The 14,387-nt window shown below is 39.8% G+C and overlaps 1 protein-coding gene across 1 annotated transcript in view; it reads left to right on the forward strand.

Moving 5' to 3' along the window:
• Positions 1-14,204, forward strand: part of NKAIN4 (sodium/potassium transporting ATPase interacting 4) — a 118,779-nt gene extending 104,575 nt beyond the window's left edge. Inside the window, 2 exon segments of the mRNA XM_043985004.1 lie at positions 10,025-10,085; positions 14,116-14,204. Coding sequence (XP_043840939.1) covers positions 10,025-10,085; positions 14,116-14,204 — 150 coding nt within the window.
• Positions 14,205-14,387: the final 183 nt, after the last annotated feature.

Raw genomic sequence — 14,387 nt, forward strand, 5'->3', positions numbered from 1 at the left:
TATATATATATATATATAACATTAAACATATTTCTGCATTAGTCATGTTATAAGAAAAGAATCAGAGCAAAAAGGAAAAACCTCAAAAAAGAACAGCACCAAAAACAAAAGAAATAGTATGGTCCAATCAGTATCCATATTCCACAGTTCTTTTTTACAGTCTCTTCTTTTAAGGAACTTATTTTCTATTGCATACATGCATACAAGTAAACTAAAAAAAAATGTAGGGAATATTTATAACTGAGTAAATTAGGAAAGGTCTCATGTAGGAAGTACCATGTGTTTAGCTTAGAAAGAAACTAGGGATTCTAAAAGGCCAAATTAAGGAGAGAGTGCAATTTAGATATCAGGGCATAACCCAGGATGCAGGAAATAAAATGCTATGTACAAATGACAGCAAGTATAGGATGACTCTTATTTTGCAAAACTGGGTGAATTTTCAGAAACATGGTGGTCATCTTAACATAAATATGAAAGATGGGATAGTTGGTGAAATTGGGGAGCGGGGAAATATAGTATGTCTGTTTTGGAACCCTTGCATTTGAGATAACTTTGGAATATTCAGATAGAAATGTCCAATAGTCAGCTAGTGATATGAGAGAGCTCCAGATAGAGACTGATGCTTGATATAAAGATCTACATCTACATCTACATCTGTCATCTACATAACAATGATCTTTGAAGCAAGAGGATATGATGGGATCACCAAGAAGGAGAGGGTTTAGAGAAAGAAGAGAAGAGGACTCTGAACAGGACCTTGGAGGGGATACCTAAGAGAAGAGTCAGGACATAGATGATTCAGCAAGAGACTGAGCCTGACATATAAGAGAAGAGCTAAGAGACCAGTGTCACAAAAACCATAGGGGAGACAAAATCCAGCAGGAGAGGGAAATCAACCATTTCAAATATTATAGAAATATATTTTTATAAGGATAAGGCCTAGAAGAGATCATCAGATTGATCATTTTTAGATCATTGGTAATTCTGAATATAGTGATTTCAGTTCTCTTACTCCCCATCAAAACTGAGAATAGGGTTTATGCCCTACCTTTTTCATCTTACCCTTTCAGCACCTCTCTATTCTCATACCCCAGAACATGCACCACGGTATGATTTTGAAACCTAAATGCCTTTACTAATACAAGGAGTTGATGGAATGGATTTCTTAAACTCTAAGTATTTGCTTTTGTTTCTTGGTTTTTGATTGTTTGAACGTTACTTCCTGAGTTATAAAGCTAGGGATATTATGTGGGACCTTTTGATAAACTGAGATAATTGTTATTTCTCATCTTTTTTTTTTTTGACGTTCTTTTTGTGTCTCTCCTGCTCTTAGCATTGGTAGAACCCACATAAAAATCTCTATGGTATTCAGGGTCTTCTGTATATTTGGTTGGGGGTGGGGTGGGGGGGGCAGGGCAGGGAGACCTTTCAGTTTGGGGCATTCTCTTTTTTTTTTTTTCAGGGCAATGTCACCACAGCTAGTAAGTGTCAAGTGTCTGAGGTCGGATTTGAACTCATGAACCTCCTGAATCCAGGGCCCTGCTTTATCCACTTTACCACCTAGCTGCCCCTGGGGCATTACTCCTTTTAAAGTAGCTTAAATAAAGAGAAGTGAAACAAAGGAATTCCAGCTCAGCTCAGAATGCTCTTCCTCTTCACCTTCACCTCTAGGAATCCTTAGCTTCATTCATGTGAAGCATCTCCTACTGAAGATCTTTCCTAATCCCCCTCCCATTGTTAGTATTCCCCCAAACCCAGAAATGGCTTATTTATATTTATCCCATATAGATTTTTTTTTGGTGAGGCAATTGGGGTTAAGTGACTTGCCCAGGGTCACACAGCTAGCAAGTGTCAAGTGTCTGAGGGCAGATTTGAAACTCAGGTTCTCCTGAATCCAGGCGGTGCTTAATCCACTATGCCACCTAGCTGCCTCCTCCCATATAGATTTTTGTATTTGCTTATCTATTTTCCCCAAATAGAATGTAAGTCCCTTAAAAGCAAGGACTATTTTCATTTTTAACTTGGTATTACAGGGTTTTTTACCATGGTTCTTGGCACAAAGCAGGCACCAAATAAATGCTTATTAAATTAAATTGAAAACAGACAAAGCCATCAAGAAGAGAACTAGAACTTGAAATAATTTAGAGAAGGATGGAAAGAAAGAAGGTCAAACAAGCAGGACAATTTTGAAAACTACTGGTTGATCTTATTATGTCCTTTATTCTTTTTTTGTTGTGGGGCAATGGGGGTTTAAGTGACTTGCCCAGGGTCACACAGCTAGTAAGTGTCAAGTGTCTGAGGCTGGATTTGAATTCAGGTATTCCTGAATCCAGGGCTGGTGCTTTATCCACTGCACCACCTAGCTGTCCCTTCCTTTATTATGGTTTCTTTTCTTTTGCTTTCTTTTTTTTGGAGTTGCATTTTGAGTTCTGAGTTGTCTCCTTCCCTCCCTCCCAACCCTGGATGAGAGAAGCCCAACATTTGATAATAGATATATGTGTGCAATCATATAATATATACTTCCACATATCAGTTCTTTCTCTGGAGGTGAATACCATTTTCCTTCATAAGTCCTAGTTTAGTCATTCAGTTATTCTTCCAACAATATTGCTGTTACTGTATATAATGCTGTCTTGGTTTGCTCATTTCACTTTGCATTATTTCATGGAAGTCTTTCCATGTTTTTCTAAAAACCAATCTGTTCACTGTTTGTTACAGCAAAGTAGCATTCCATCACAATCATATACCAGAACTTGTTCAGTCATTCCCCAACTGATGGGCATCCCCTCAGTTTTTTTTACCACCACAAAAAGGTGCTATAAATATTTTAGAACATAAGATTTTTTCCTGATTGCCTTGAGAAACATATCTAATAGTGTCTGTATTGCTGGGTCAAAAGGAATACACAGTTTTATAACTCTTTGGGTATAATTCCAGATTGTATTCCAAAATGGTTGGATCATTTCACAGTTCCACCAACAGTGTATTAGTGTCCAAATTCTTCCACATCTCCTCCAGCATTTGTCATTTTCTCCTTTTTTCATTTTAGCCAATCTGATAGGTCTGAGATGGTACCTCAAAGTTGTTTTAATTTGCATTTCTCTAATAAATAATGGTTTAGAGCATTTTTTTCATATGACTATGTAGCTTTGATTTTTTTCTTCCAAATACTATCCTGTTCATATCCTTTGACCATTTATCAATTGGGGAATGTCTCACCTTCTTATAAATTTGATTCAGTTCTCTACATTTATTATATATTTTAAAAGAAAGGCAAACTATATGTAGAGTCCTAAAGTTTTATGTATAATCCTCTCTTTCTGTTCTAAGTATATGTGAATGCCCATTCAATTTGGTGCTTGTCATGTTCAGAATAAAAATAAAAGCCAATAAAATAATTTTGAGGAAAAAACCCTGGAAACATAGAAAGAATAAATGAAAAATGTGCAATAAGGCATTGACTTTTAATATATTGGGTTTTTTCTTGTATATAATTCTACCAGCATAGCTTGTTACTTCATCTTGGTCAGGAAGTTTTAGGATACATCTTTAAAGCCTCTCAGGTTATATATTTCTTGGGATGGTTACCATCAGGGTAGCTAGAGAGATCCCTCCATTGGGGTATTTTGGAGTGGATAGGCTCTAAGGTCCCTTTCAGCTCTGAAATTCTCTGATTTTAAAAGGTTAACTCTCTAATCACATTTTATTTTTATTTTTTTTGGTGAGGCAGTTGGGTTAAGTGACTTTCCTAGGGTCACACAGCTAGTAAGTGTCAAGCATCTGAGGCCGGATTTGAACTCAGGTACTCCTGATTGCAGGGCCGGTGCTCCATCCATTGCACCACCTAGTTGCCCCCCAATCACATTTTAAAAAGATATTTGGAGATCTGAATCATCATATAAGCAATGAGCCTTAGGGAAACAAGAGTCAAGATATCTAAATTAATGAAACCTCATAAAAACCACAGGCTCAACTCCCAACAAGGTTAGTTTCTGCCTGTTGGTCTCCCAATTTGATTACTGGGCACAACAAGATGGCACCTTAAGAGTTAAGGCTTTATCTACTCTCCATGACTTTTGAGTTAATATAGTGACTCAACACATCCTGCAGTAGACAGTTGCCCTCCCACCAGAGATGCTATAATTGAGTTAATGTGTTGTTTTGGGATCTTCAGTGTTGAAGGAAATTTTGTTAAAGTACTGTGCTTTATTGGGACTGAGTCTGGGTTGAGATTTTCATATATTTAGGAATAGGAACATCTTCTTTCCTGATATTTAGTACCACAGCATAACTCTTTTTTAAAAAAAAATTTTGTGGGGCGGTGAGGGTTAAGTGACTTGCCCAAGGTCACATAGCTAGTAAGTGTCAAGTGTCTGAGGCTGGATTTGAACTCAGGTCCTCCTGAATCCAAAGCCAGTGCTTTATCCACTGCACCACCTAGCTGCTCCCACACTGTAACTCTTTAGAGACAACATGGCATAGTGAATAAAAGGTTGTCCTGTTAGCAACACTGGAAGTCAAGTCCTGCCTCTAACACATACTGGCTAGTTGACCCTGGCTAGTCACTTATCTCTCACTGTACTAGACAAATATATTTAAGATTATCATAGGTTGCAGAACAGTTTACATTCTACATTGATAGAAGCTTCTTCACCAGGACTTCACCATATGAAAGAAGTCATTTGTTTAAAACCAAAGATACATATATTTAGTATGGTACTCTATAGTTACATAGCATTTTCTCATATTGTCCTCTCATTAATCTCATAATTTTTGAAAGAAAGCAAGGTAGAGAAGATAGTGGAGGAAAGGCAATGACTTGCCTGAGCTCTCCCCAAGACCCTTCCAAATACCTTCAAATAATACCATAAAGCAATTCTGGAGCAGTAGAACCCACAAAAAGGACGGGGCAAAATAATTTTCCAGTCAAAGACAAACTTAGAAGGTCAGCAGGAAAGGTCTGTTGTACTGGGGTAAGAGTGGAGAGCAACACAGGACAGGCTGCACCAGTGAAGACCCTACCACAGCCCCAGTGAACCTGGCCTCAGGAGCCTCTGAATCAGCTGTGGCAGCAGCTGCTTCTAGAACTCAGCTCAAAGACAGGGCTTGGGGGGGGGTGGTTACAGGAGTTTCTGCTGGCACTGGGGCATGACTCTGTTGTTTTGCCTGTGCTGGGATGCAGGTCAAAGTATTGGGTGGTGGTCCCAGGTGGGGGAGGAGCACAAACATATGAGGGCCTGTAGCCACAGTGGAGCAGTTCTCTGTTCTGGGTTCTAGAGCAGAGAAGCAGGCCTGTGGCTGCTTGCAGACCAGGAGAGTGGTGAACATACCTCTCCTTAAATCATACCACCTTGAAACAACCAAGGACTTACAAATTCCTAGAAATATCTCAGAAAACAGCTGCTCAACCCCCCGAAGCTTGGGACAGTGAGCCCTCCTCCCTGGAAGCAGTGTCCCACTTTAATAAAGAGTTAAAAGTCAAGAAATAGGCTGGAAAAAATGAGCAAATAGAAAAAACATGCTAATTGAGAATCAAGGGAATGTCCATCAATTGAGGAATGAAGGAAGAAGCTGTGCTATATGATTGTGGTGGAATGGTCTTGTGCTATAGGAAATGACAAACAGGATGATCCCAGAAAAACCTGGAAAGACTAATGAACATTGATGTAGAGTGAAGTGAGCAGAGCTGGGAGGACAGTGTGCATAGTGACAGCAGTATCGTTCAATGAGCAATTATGAATGACTTAACTACTCTCAGCAATGCAATGATCCAAGACAATCCCAAGGAACTAATGAGGAAGCTTACTATGGACCCCCATAGAAAGAACTGATAAAAAGAACACTTGTGTATTGTACATATATAACCTGGTTGCGATCTTGTGGAGGGGGGAGGAAACGGAGGGAGAAAAATTTGGAACTCTAAATCTTATGAAAATGAATGTTGAAAATTACCCTTACATGTAACTGGAAAAAAATAAAAGTAAATGTTTGTTACTAAAAAAAAGAAAGAAAGAAAAACATGCTGACCCTAGAAAATTTCTATGGTGACAAGGAAGATCAAAATACACCCTCAGCAGCAGATAACAAAGTCAAAGCTCCTATATCCAAAGCTTCCAAGAAAAATATGAATTGTTCTCAGGCCATAGAAGGGCTCAAAAAGGACTTTTAAAATAAAGTAAGAGAGGTAAAGGAAAAAATGGAAAGAGAAATGAGAGAGTGATGAAAGAAAATCATGAAAATAAGTCAACAGCTTGAAAAGCCTAATTGGCCAAATGGAAAAGGAGGTACAAAAGCTTTCTGAAGAAAATAATTGCTTAAAAATTAGGATTGAGCAAATGGAAGCTAATGACTTTATGATAAAACAAGAAACAATAAAGCAAAACCAAAAGAATGAAGAAAATAGAAGGCAATGTGAAATATCTCACTGGAAGAAAGCAAGGTAGATATCTACGAAATGGCAATAATAATGACGAAACAAAATCAGAGTAATGAAGAGACTTGAACAGTCACATAGCTAGTAAGTGGTAGGTTTAGGGCATGAACCCACCTTTTCTAGTTTCAAGTGCAGTGCTTTTCTATCACACCATGCTGGTCCTGCAAAGAATAATTTTTTTTAATTAAAAAAAAAGCATTCATTTTAAAATTTTCAATTCCAAATTCTCACCCTCCTTACAGCCCCACCCATACCCATTGAGAAAGCAAGCACTACAATACCCATTTATATGTGGGCATAAAAAAACATTTCTATATTAGTCACATTGCAAAAAAAGCAAGAAAAATAAAGAGTGAAAATATTCTTCAAACTTTACTCAGAGTTTATCAGTTTTCTCTCTGGAGGTGGATAGCATTTTTAATCACGGGTCCTTTGAATTTGTTTGTGGATCACTGTACTGATTACAAATTCTTGATAGTTATTATGGTTATAATATTGCTGTTACTATGTACGATGTTTTGGTTCTGCTCAGTTTACCTTGCATAAGTTAGAAATAGTATTCTCAGGTTTTTTCTATAGCCATCCCCTTTGTCATTTCTTATAGTATAATAGGAAGAATAATTTCCTTAATGACATTTTGATACATGAAATCACAATTAATTAGTCAAACATTTTTCTGAGCAGTTATTTTCAGGAATTTGTGTAGGATGCTAACAAGTAGAAGATTCAGTTTTATCCTTCAGGGAATTCATAGTTTATAGAATATCATAAAAACAGAGCCGGAGGTCACCAATAAAGTTAACCAATAATGCTTAACTGCTTTATTTTACAAATGAGGAAACAGGCATATGAAGTAGAAAGGTTTGCACACTGCCACACATAAGTGGCAGAACAGGATTCAAACTCAGGTCTTCTGACTCAAGTCTAGGATTCTCTTCCCTGCGAACAACATGCTACTTTATATGATTAATTAAGTGCAATTGGGAGCAGCTGGGTGGCACAGTGGATAGAGCACTGGCCCTGATGTTTGGAGGACCTGAGTTCAAAATTGACCTCAGACACTTACTAGATGTGTGACCCTGGGCAAGCCACTTAATCCCAGTTATCTTAAACATCTGGGGCCTTGTCCAGTTGTCCTGATATATATCTTGTTATTGGACCCAGATGGCTCTGGAGGAGAGAGTAAGGTTGGTGACTTTGCATAGCCCTCCCTCACTTAAATCCAATTCAGTGCAAGTCATAACATCACCCTGATGTCATGGTCCTCTTCGGGAATGAAAGACAAATAACATAAGTACCAATTGGTAAGCAAAGAAACTATGTGAGCTAAAAGATCAGAAGAGGAGAGCATACCATAGATTAGAACAGTCTGGAAGATTTCCCAGGAAATATGGGACCGGGGAGGCGGGGATGGCATTTAATCTAGTAGAATGGTGTGAGAAAAGGCATAGTTGCTGGAAAACCATGCATTTGTACAGAAATGCAGTAATTTTTTTTTTAATCCAGTGGTTGGAGTGGAGGACAGGTTGAATTCTTCTCAAAGGTGAGATAGTGTCACCAGGTAAGCAAATCCTTGCAGGAAGTCTGGCCGCTTGTGCAATGGTAAAACTTCTTTTAGTACCATGGCCAGCTCCCCAGTCAGTTACATCTTTTGGTCATACTCCCTGTCCTAGCCTGAATGGGAATTACCCTACTATTAACAAAGTTACTATGTACAAGAAATGGAAATGTTATTGCCATAACTTCTGTAGTTTGTCTTAAATGAAATTCTTGTGTCCTCCTGCCTTGGGATAATTAAAGCACTTTATAGGATTACCAGAACAAATTAGCTTTGAGTAGGATTTTAGTTTTTGATGTTGCCACCTGCCAGGAAAAATGATTTGGACATGGTGTATCCACATGGACTCCAGCTTGTTGAGGTGGGATAAAAAAGGAATCTCTATCATCTCTTGAGCTAGAAGCTGCTCAGATATCAACACGAAATATCAGTGATCCTGGCCATTGTCACATCTTTCATGTTACTCAAGAAGTTCAGAAGAAATACAAGGTTTTAATCCAACTTTCTCCAAAAATGCATTTGTATAATGCTGTTCCCTCCCTAGAGAGAGTTGCCAAACACATGCATGGCTCAGAGTCCCTCAATAGAAATCTCATTAGTTTCCCTTTGTTGTAGCTATGATGTATTTTTCTGTCATATTATAAATGAATGACCCGTTTTCCTGGGCCTCTCCATGCATCATCCTGTCTTCTCTGGATATGAATCATTGTGGTTGTATTCTAATTCTTGTTAAGAGGCTTGAGTTTACTGTGGGAAATGAGCAGTCTGCTGCTGATAACTTTAATAATATTGTTAGTGTCACCTCAAATCAGGAAAAGGGAGCTGCTACTTATAAGTTCCATTGGACAAGTGGAAGGAAGGACTAAGTCACCTGAATGGGGAAAAGGGAAGCCTGGTTTGATGCGATCTGTTTGACAATAAACATCCTGATTAAACTTTAGATCCATTGGAATTCTGCAGAAAGGCAAAGTTATCCAGTTACTACTTCCTATTTATGGTGCCTTAATTTTGAGTGGTTCAGATCTGTTCTGTTTGGAGAAATGGGCTTTCTTTAGCTGAGCTTCATAACCTAACCCAGAAAGAAACAGGACTTTTCTTTTTTTCTTTTTCTTTTTTTTAGCCAGTCCCCTTTCTTTATTTTATTTTATTTATTTTGCGGGGACAATGAGGGTTAAGTGACTTGCCCAGGGTCACATAGCTAGTGTGAAGTGTCTGAGGCCAGATTTGAATTTCAGGTCCTCCTGAATCCAGGGATGTTGCTTTATCACTGTACTACCCACCTGCCCCCCAGGACTTTTCTTAATAGACCTGAGCAGTTCTGTGGTCAGAACCATTTGTCCAAAGCTTGATTCATTTGTAAAAGTATCTGATAATTTTAGGCAAAAATTGGCAGCCAGTCTACATCAGTCCAAACATGAGTGAGTGATGATTTGAGTATTCTTGCTGCTTGTGCTGTGTGATTTAGTACTCAAAGTTGACATTAATATCATTTGTTCTAAATTAGCCAGCTGGGTCAAATTTGGTGCCAGAATCCTGGCATTGGAATACTTCTTAACTCCTACTTTGCTTTGAATGAGTAGTCCTGGCTTGAGCATGCATCTGGGGTTCTACCTACAACCCAAAGATGAGGATGGGGAAATGGAAGATCTTGGTTTCCAGGGGAGCACCAAGTAGCCAAAGTAGAGAAATTGCTTCGAGAGGAGATAGTAATTACTCTCAATAAGAGAGTCCCTAAGTTTCCCTTCCTAACAACCAGGTTATAAATTTCCAGTTTTAATTTGTCATTGTACTCTCTGGTCAAACCTTTCTCCATATAGCTGTTTTCCAGGTTTTGTGCCTGTTTTGCATTGGCTCTGATCCCTTCACTAAGCCCACTTTGCCATATTCTTCCTTTGGCACAGATATGGCATATGGCATTGAACCACTGAAACCTCACCAGGAGGTGGTAGAGTTTCACACAATCTGATCCTGTAAGTTCATATTCCTGAAATATCACTGAATGGCATCTCACTTTTCCCCCTCTTTTCTTGTAGCTGGTGGGCTTTGTGTATGCCTGTTATGTGGTCAGTGTCTTCACAGAAGAAGAAGATAGCTGTAAGTATTTATCTAAAGATTCTTCAGCAGTGGTTTTGATAACAACCCCCTCATATCCCACCAGCATAGAAAGCTTAAGTGAGAGAAAGGGACAGAAGCTATGAGGAATGGGGGAAAACAGGGAAGGAGAAGAAGGAGAACAGTGTAAATGGTAAGGAAAGAGAATGAGAAAAGTAGAGGAAATAGGTAATGAGAAGGAAAAATAGAAGAAACAGTGAAGGGAATATGGGGATTGGAGGCATGAAGGAGGAGAGGGCATATGGAAGAAGGAGGGAAGGGATTGAGGCAAAAGAAAGGGGAGAAGGTGGGAGAGAAGAATAAAATAAGGAGAGTAGAGGGGAGGAAAGGGGAAGAGGATAGGAAATGAGAGTAGAGAGGGAAGAAGGACAAGGGACAGATGAGAGGAAGGGAGAGAAGGAAAGAAGAGTTGAGAAGGGGGGGGAATAAGAGGTCAAGGTAGGAAAGGAAGAGGAGGGGAAGGAGAGTAAAGAATAGTGAGGACAAAGTGGGGAGGTGAGAGGGGAGTGAAGAGAGGAGAGGATCGGAAAGAGTATAAGAGAGGGAGAGAAGGAGGGGGAACGGTAGGTGGAAGAAAGAGGGAAGAGATGGGACGAGAAGAGGAAGAGAGGGAATCCTAATTCCATAGGGAAGGAAAAAAGGGGAGAGAATAGAGAGAAGGGGGGGGGATGGAAAGGAAAAGGACAGGACAGGGAAGAAAAATCGTATTTTTCTGTCCTGATTTTCCAGATATGGCCAGCACCTGTTAGAATAGCACCTATTAGACCTAACAATGAAAAATCTAAGCACTGAGAATTCTTTTCCTCTTCCCTTGAACACTAACTTGTCCTATTATGCAAAAGTTGGTCTTTGGACACTCTTGCTGGCTAGCAGATGAAAGAGACAAATAACCATTTGAATTGAGAATCTGAGAGAACCCTAGGTCACTTGCATTTAAAATGAGGAAGAAACTTCAAAGATTGTGGGTGTTTACAGAGAAGGGAGCTCACCTTGTTCTCCAGGTAGGAAAGCAGATGGCATTTAGGAACTAGTGGTAGGGAAATTGTTATACCTATTTAAGAATTGTAGATTTTCAGACTTCCAGTAAAGTCCTACCAGGGCCATAATGCTGACCAAAAATAATGGGGTGACCAAATGACAGGCAACAATAATTTACTAAACATAAATATATCTTGTTCACATGCCTTAGCATGTATGAGGGTTTCTGATGTCTTTGTCAGCTCTCCTCCACCTCAAGCATAGATGTTTAGGTGAAAAAAAGAAAAGCTTGCCAGCTCAGCATTTCCTTAGGCATCCAACAAAGGGTGGGGGCCTGGGGGGTGGCTGATTGGAACTCAGCAGGTGTAGAGGGACAGGAAAGGAAACAGCTGATGGATGCTCTGTGGCCATATCAAGCAGTTTCCAAAGACTGATTTCCCTGAGTTTCCAGTGGAAATGTCAAGAAGACTCAAGTTTAGATGCTGCTCAAATTCCACCCCATTTTCAGTAGGAGCTAAAATCCCCATTCTTGTATTTTTTTTAAAGGTAGAATTGCCCAAATAAAGCAGTCCGCTACAAGGCCCATTGAGAAAGAAAGCATTGGTCTATCTAGACAGATAGGTGCAGATGCTCATCTTGGACAACCTAACCACAGTTCATCTGGACTGATGCTAATTGCAGAATAGAATAGTTCCCTTGTCCTAATCAAATTCCTTAGCAAAAATGCAGAGTGTTATGATGGTATGAGCCCTTGGGGTGGCCATGGGGAGCAGCATAGCAGTGTGGTGGAAAGCCAAACCAGCACTGGCCTTTTTCCTGTACACTCTTTAGCACCTGAACTGATAAACTTGAGCCTTTGTTTCAAACTCTGGAATTCATTTCTGAAAATACTAATTCAGTGGAAAGAGTTTTTGGACCTGCAGTAAAGAGAAATTTCAGTTCAAATCTTGCCTCTGCGATTTACTAGCTGCGTAAAATCTGGGCAAGTCACTAACTTCTCTGAGGCCATTTCATCATCTATAAAATGAGGACAGTGATAGGGTAATACCTACCTCCCAGCGTTGTTGTGTGGCTCAAAGAAAATCATGTGTTCATGAGTGTCATAATCTCATGAGACCTATGCACAAAACCACCTTAGAAGTTTTATACAAGGGCTTTTGCCTCTCTGTATGTAAAAGTAACTCTTCAGATTTACTCTTAGTTGGGAGATCCTGTTGCAGGTAAATGAAGCCTCTAGAAATCCATGCAGATGGCTGGGGAAGCTGATGACTGATGGTATGTTTCAGTCCTGTCCCAGTCCCAGCTGAGGGATGCCAGGTTGAATAATTAACACATGACAAGCCATCAGTATTCTAAGCTTGCAGAAGGGGCTAGTCCTTTCACTGACCTGAAAAATTTGAGCAGCATTTTAATTTTCTCCTCTATTTTTGGTTTCTATTAAAAAGCTCCTTTGATGTTCAGCATGGCAGTAGTTCTAAGTATTCAGGCACATTCAATCACCAAGTAAGCAGAGACAGGTTTTCATGAGATAGTGGATCAAGGGAATCCACTTGTGCCAGGGAGCAGCATGAGGTTTTAATCTAGGGGAACACCAAACAATGTACCAGTTATGTAAAACTGTCCATTAAAGAAAATCTCCCAAGGCTTGAATGGAGAGCTTCAACATCCATTTATAGCCCAAATTACCATGCTTGATCGTGTGTATGTTGGAGTATCTACCTCTTGGAGTTCTGGGCTTCATCCCCACCTGCAAATAAACCTAGGCAGAATGGTTTCAGCTTTGTAGAACCAGGTCAAGTTAGGATGGAACTGAAGATGAAGCTAATTGAGAAGAGTCTAAGTAACGTTAAAGTTTTCCCTAAACCACCTCCCCCCATCCCTGAGTGGAATTTCATTCTGGGCCACAGCTATAATAATGCCCTGAGCCTGTGAATGGCGATGCAGAACTTCCAGAGGTCAGAACAACCTGCAAAGGATGCTGGGAAGAATATCTCCTTTCTTGTTCCTGACCTTCCATTCCTCCGCATCAAGAAGGCCCTTGGTCAGGGAGGTCTGGATGTATTCCCTTCAATCCCATCCTTGGCCAAATCTGTTGCTAACTTTCAAGGAACTTTTCTGAAGATTTCCCCCAAGTTTAGGTTTCGCAGATACCACCTGCAGTTGATAGAACAAACTATCATTTTTTTTCCTGTAAGGATGCATGTTGGGTTGAGTGGAATGCCTGTCAATTAAGTTCTTGTGTTCCATCAGAGAAAACAAGGAAAGTCTTTGCCATTTTGGCTGTTATTGTTTATTTTAAGAAACACTTTAAAAATACAAAATAGCCTTAGGGTTTGATGATGTATTAAAAAATTCCCCACAAATATTAGCATTTCAGACACAAATTAAACTCAGCTGAGCTTGTAAACATGGCACGCCAGATAGTATGGTTTGTACCCCATCTTACCTCACCTACCAGCATCACTAGGGACCATTACTCTTCCTCTTTTCACAGGGGCTGATTGCCTATCAGAGTGACTATGGGATGGAATCAAGCCCCAAGCATTAGAATCTTGAGTGAGAGCCCCTGGGCTCTATCTCATTGGTTTTAGGCAAATTATCTAACCTCTCTGGGCCTCAGTTTCCTTGTTTGCAAAACCTTTGAACTAGAAGGGGCTAAGATGCCCTTCTAACTGTAAATCTGGGATCCTATGATCTTTCTTTGATTTAAATCTGTTTAAAAACATTCAGTTGGGAAGTTACCTGCTAACCACTTCCTTTCCAGAGAAAGTAGGCTGTGTTGGAGTCCTGTAGTATGTTGTTTTGATTTCCGGAGGCCTCCAATCGGGGGTAGGGGGGTGGGGGCGGGTGGAGGAAGGGGGAGGCAGGAATGTCCATGTCTGTCTATTTGCAGAGAATCTCTCATGTGTCCATCTGTCATTACATGCTGCTGCTTCTGTTGATTTAGTTTCCTTTCTTTTCTTTTTCTTTTTTTTTTTTTTACACCATCTGCCATGCTTTGGTTTTGTTTTATTTGGGTCTTAATTTCTTTCAGTTGATTTCATTGGTGGATTTGATCCATTTCCTCTCTACCATGTCAATGAAAAGCCCTCCAACCTATTGTTCAAGCAGACATACCTGTAAGTATAGGCCCTAGAGGGAAAGACCTCAAAGCCCTGATATTCTTTCTATGTTCCTTCACAGTAGGACCTCTCCATGAGGGTATCTGACAGATGGAGGTCCTGCAACAGAACTGGCACTCTTTTCTGTTAAATGCCTCCATGTAGTTGAATGAAATGCTCCAGTTTTTTATCATCCTAGATCCAT

This window comes from Dromiciops gliroides, chromosome 2, assembly GCF_019393635.1.
Source record: "Dromiciops gliroides isolate mDroGli1 chromosome 2, mDroGli1.pri, whole genome shotgun sequence".
Classification (NCBI taxonomy): Eukaryota; Metazoa; Chordata; class Mammalia; order Microbiotheria; family Microbiotheriidae; genus Dromiciops; species Dromiciops gliroides.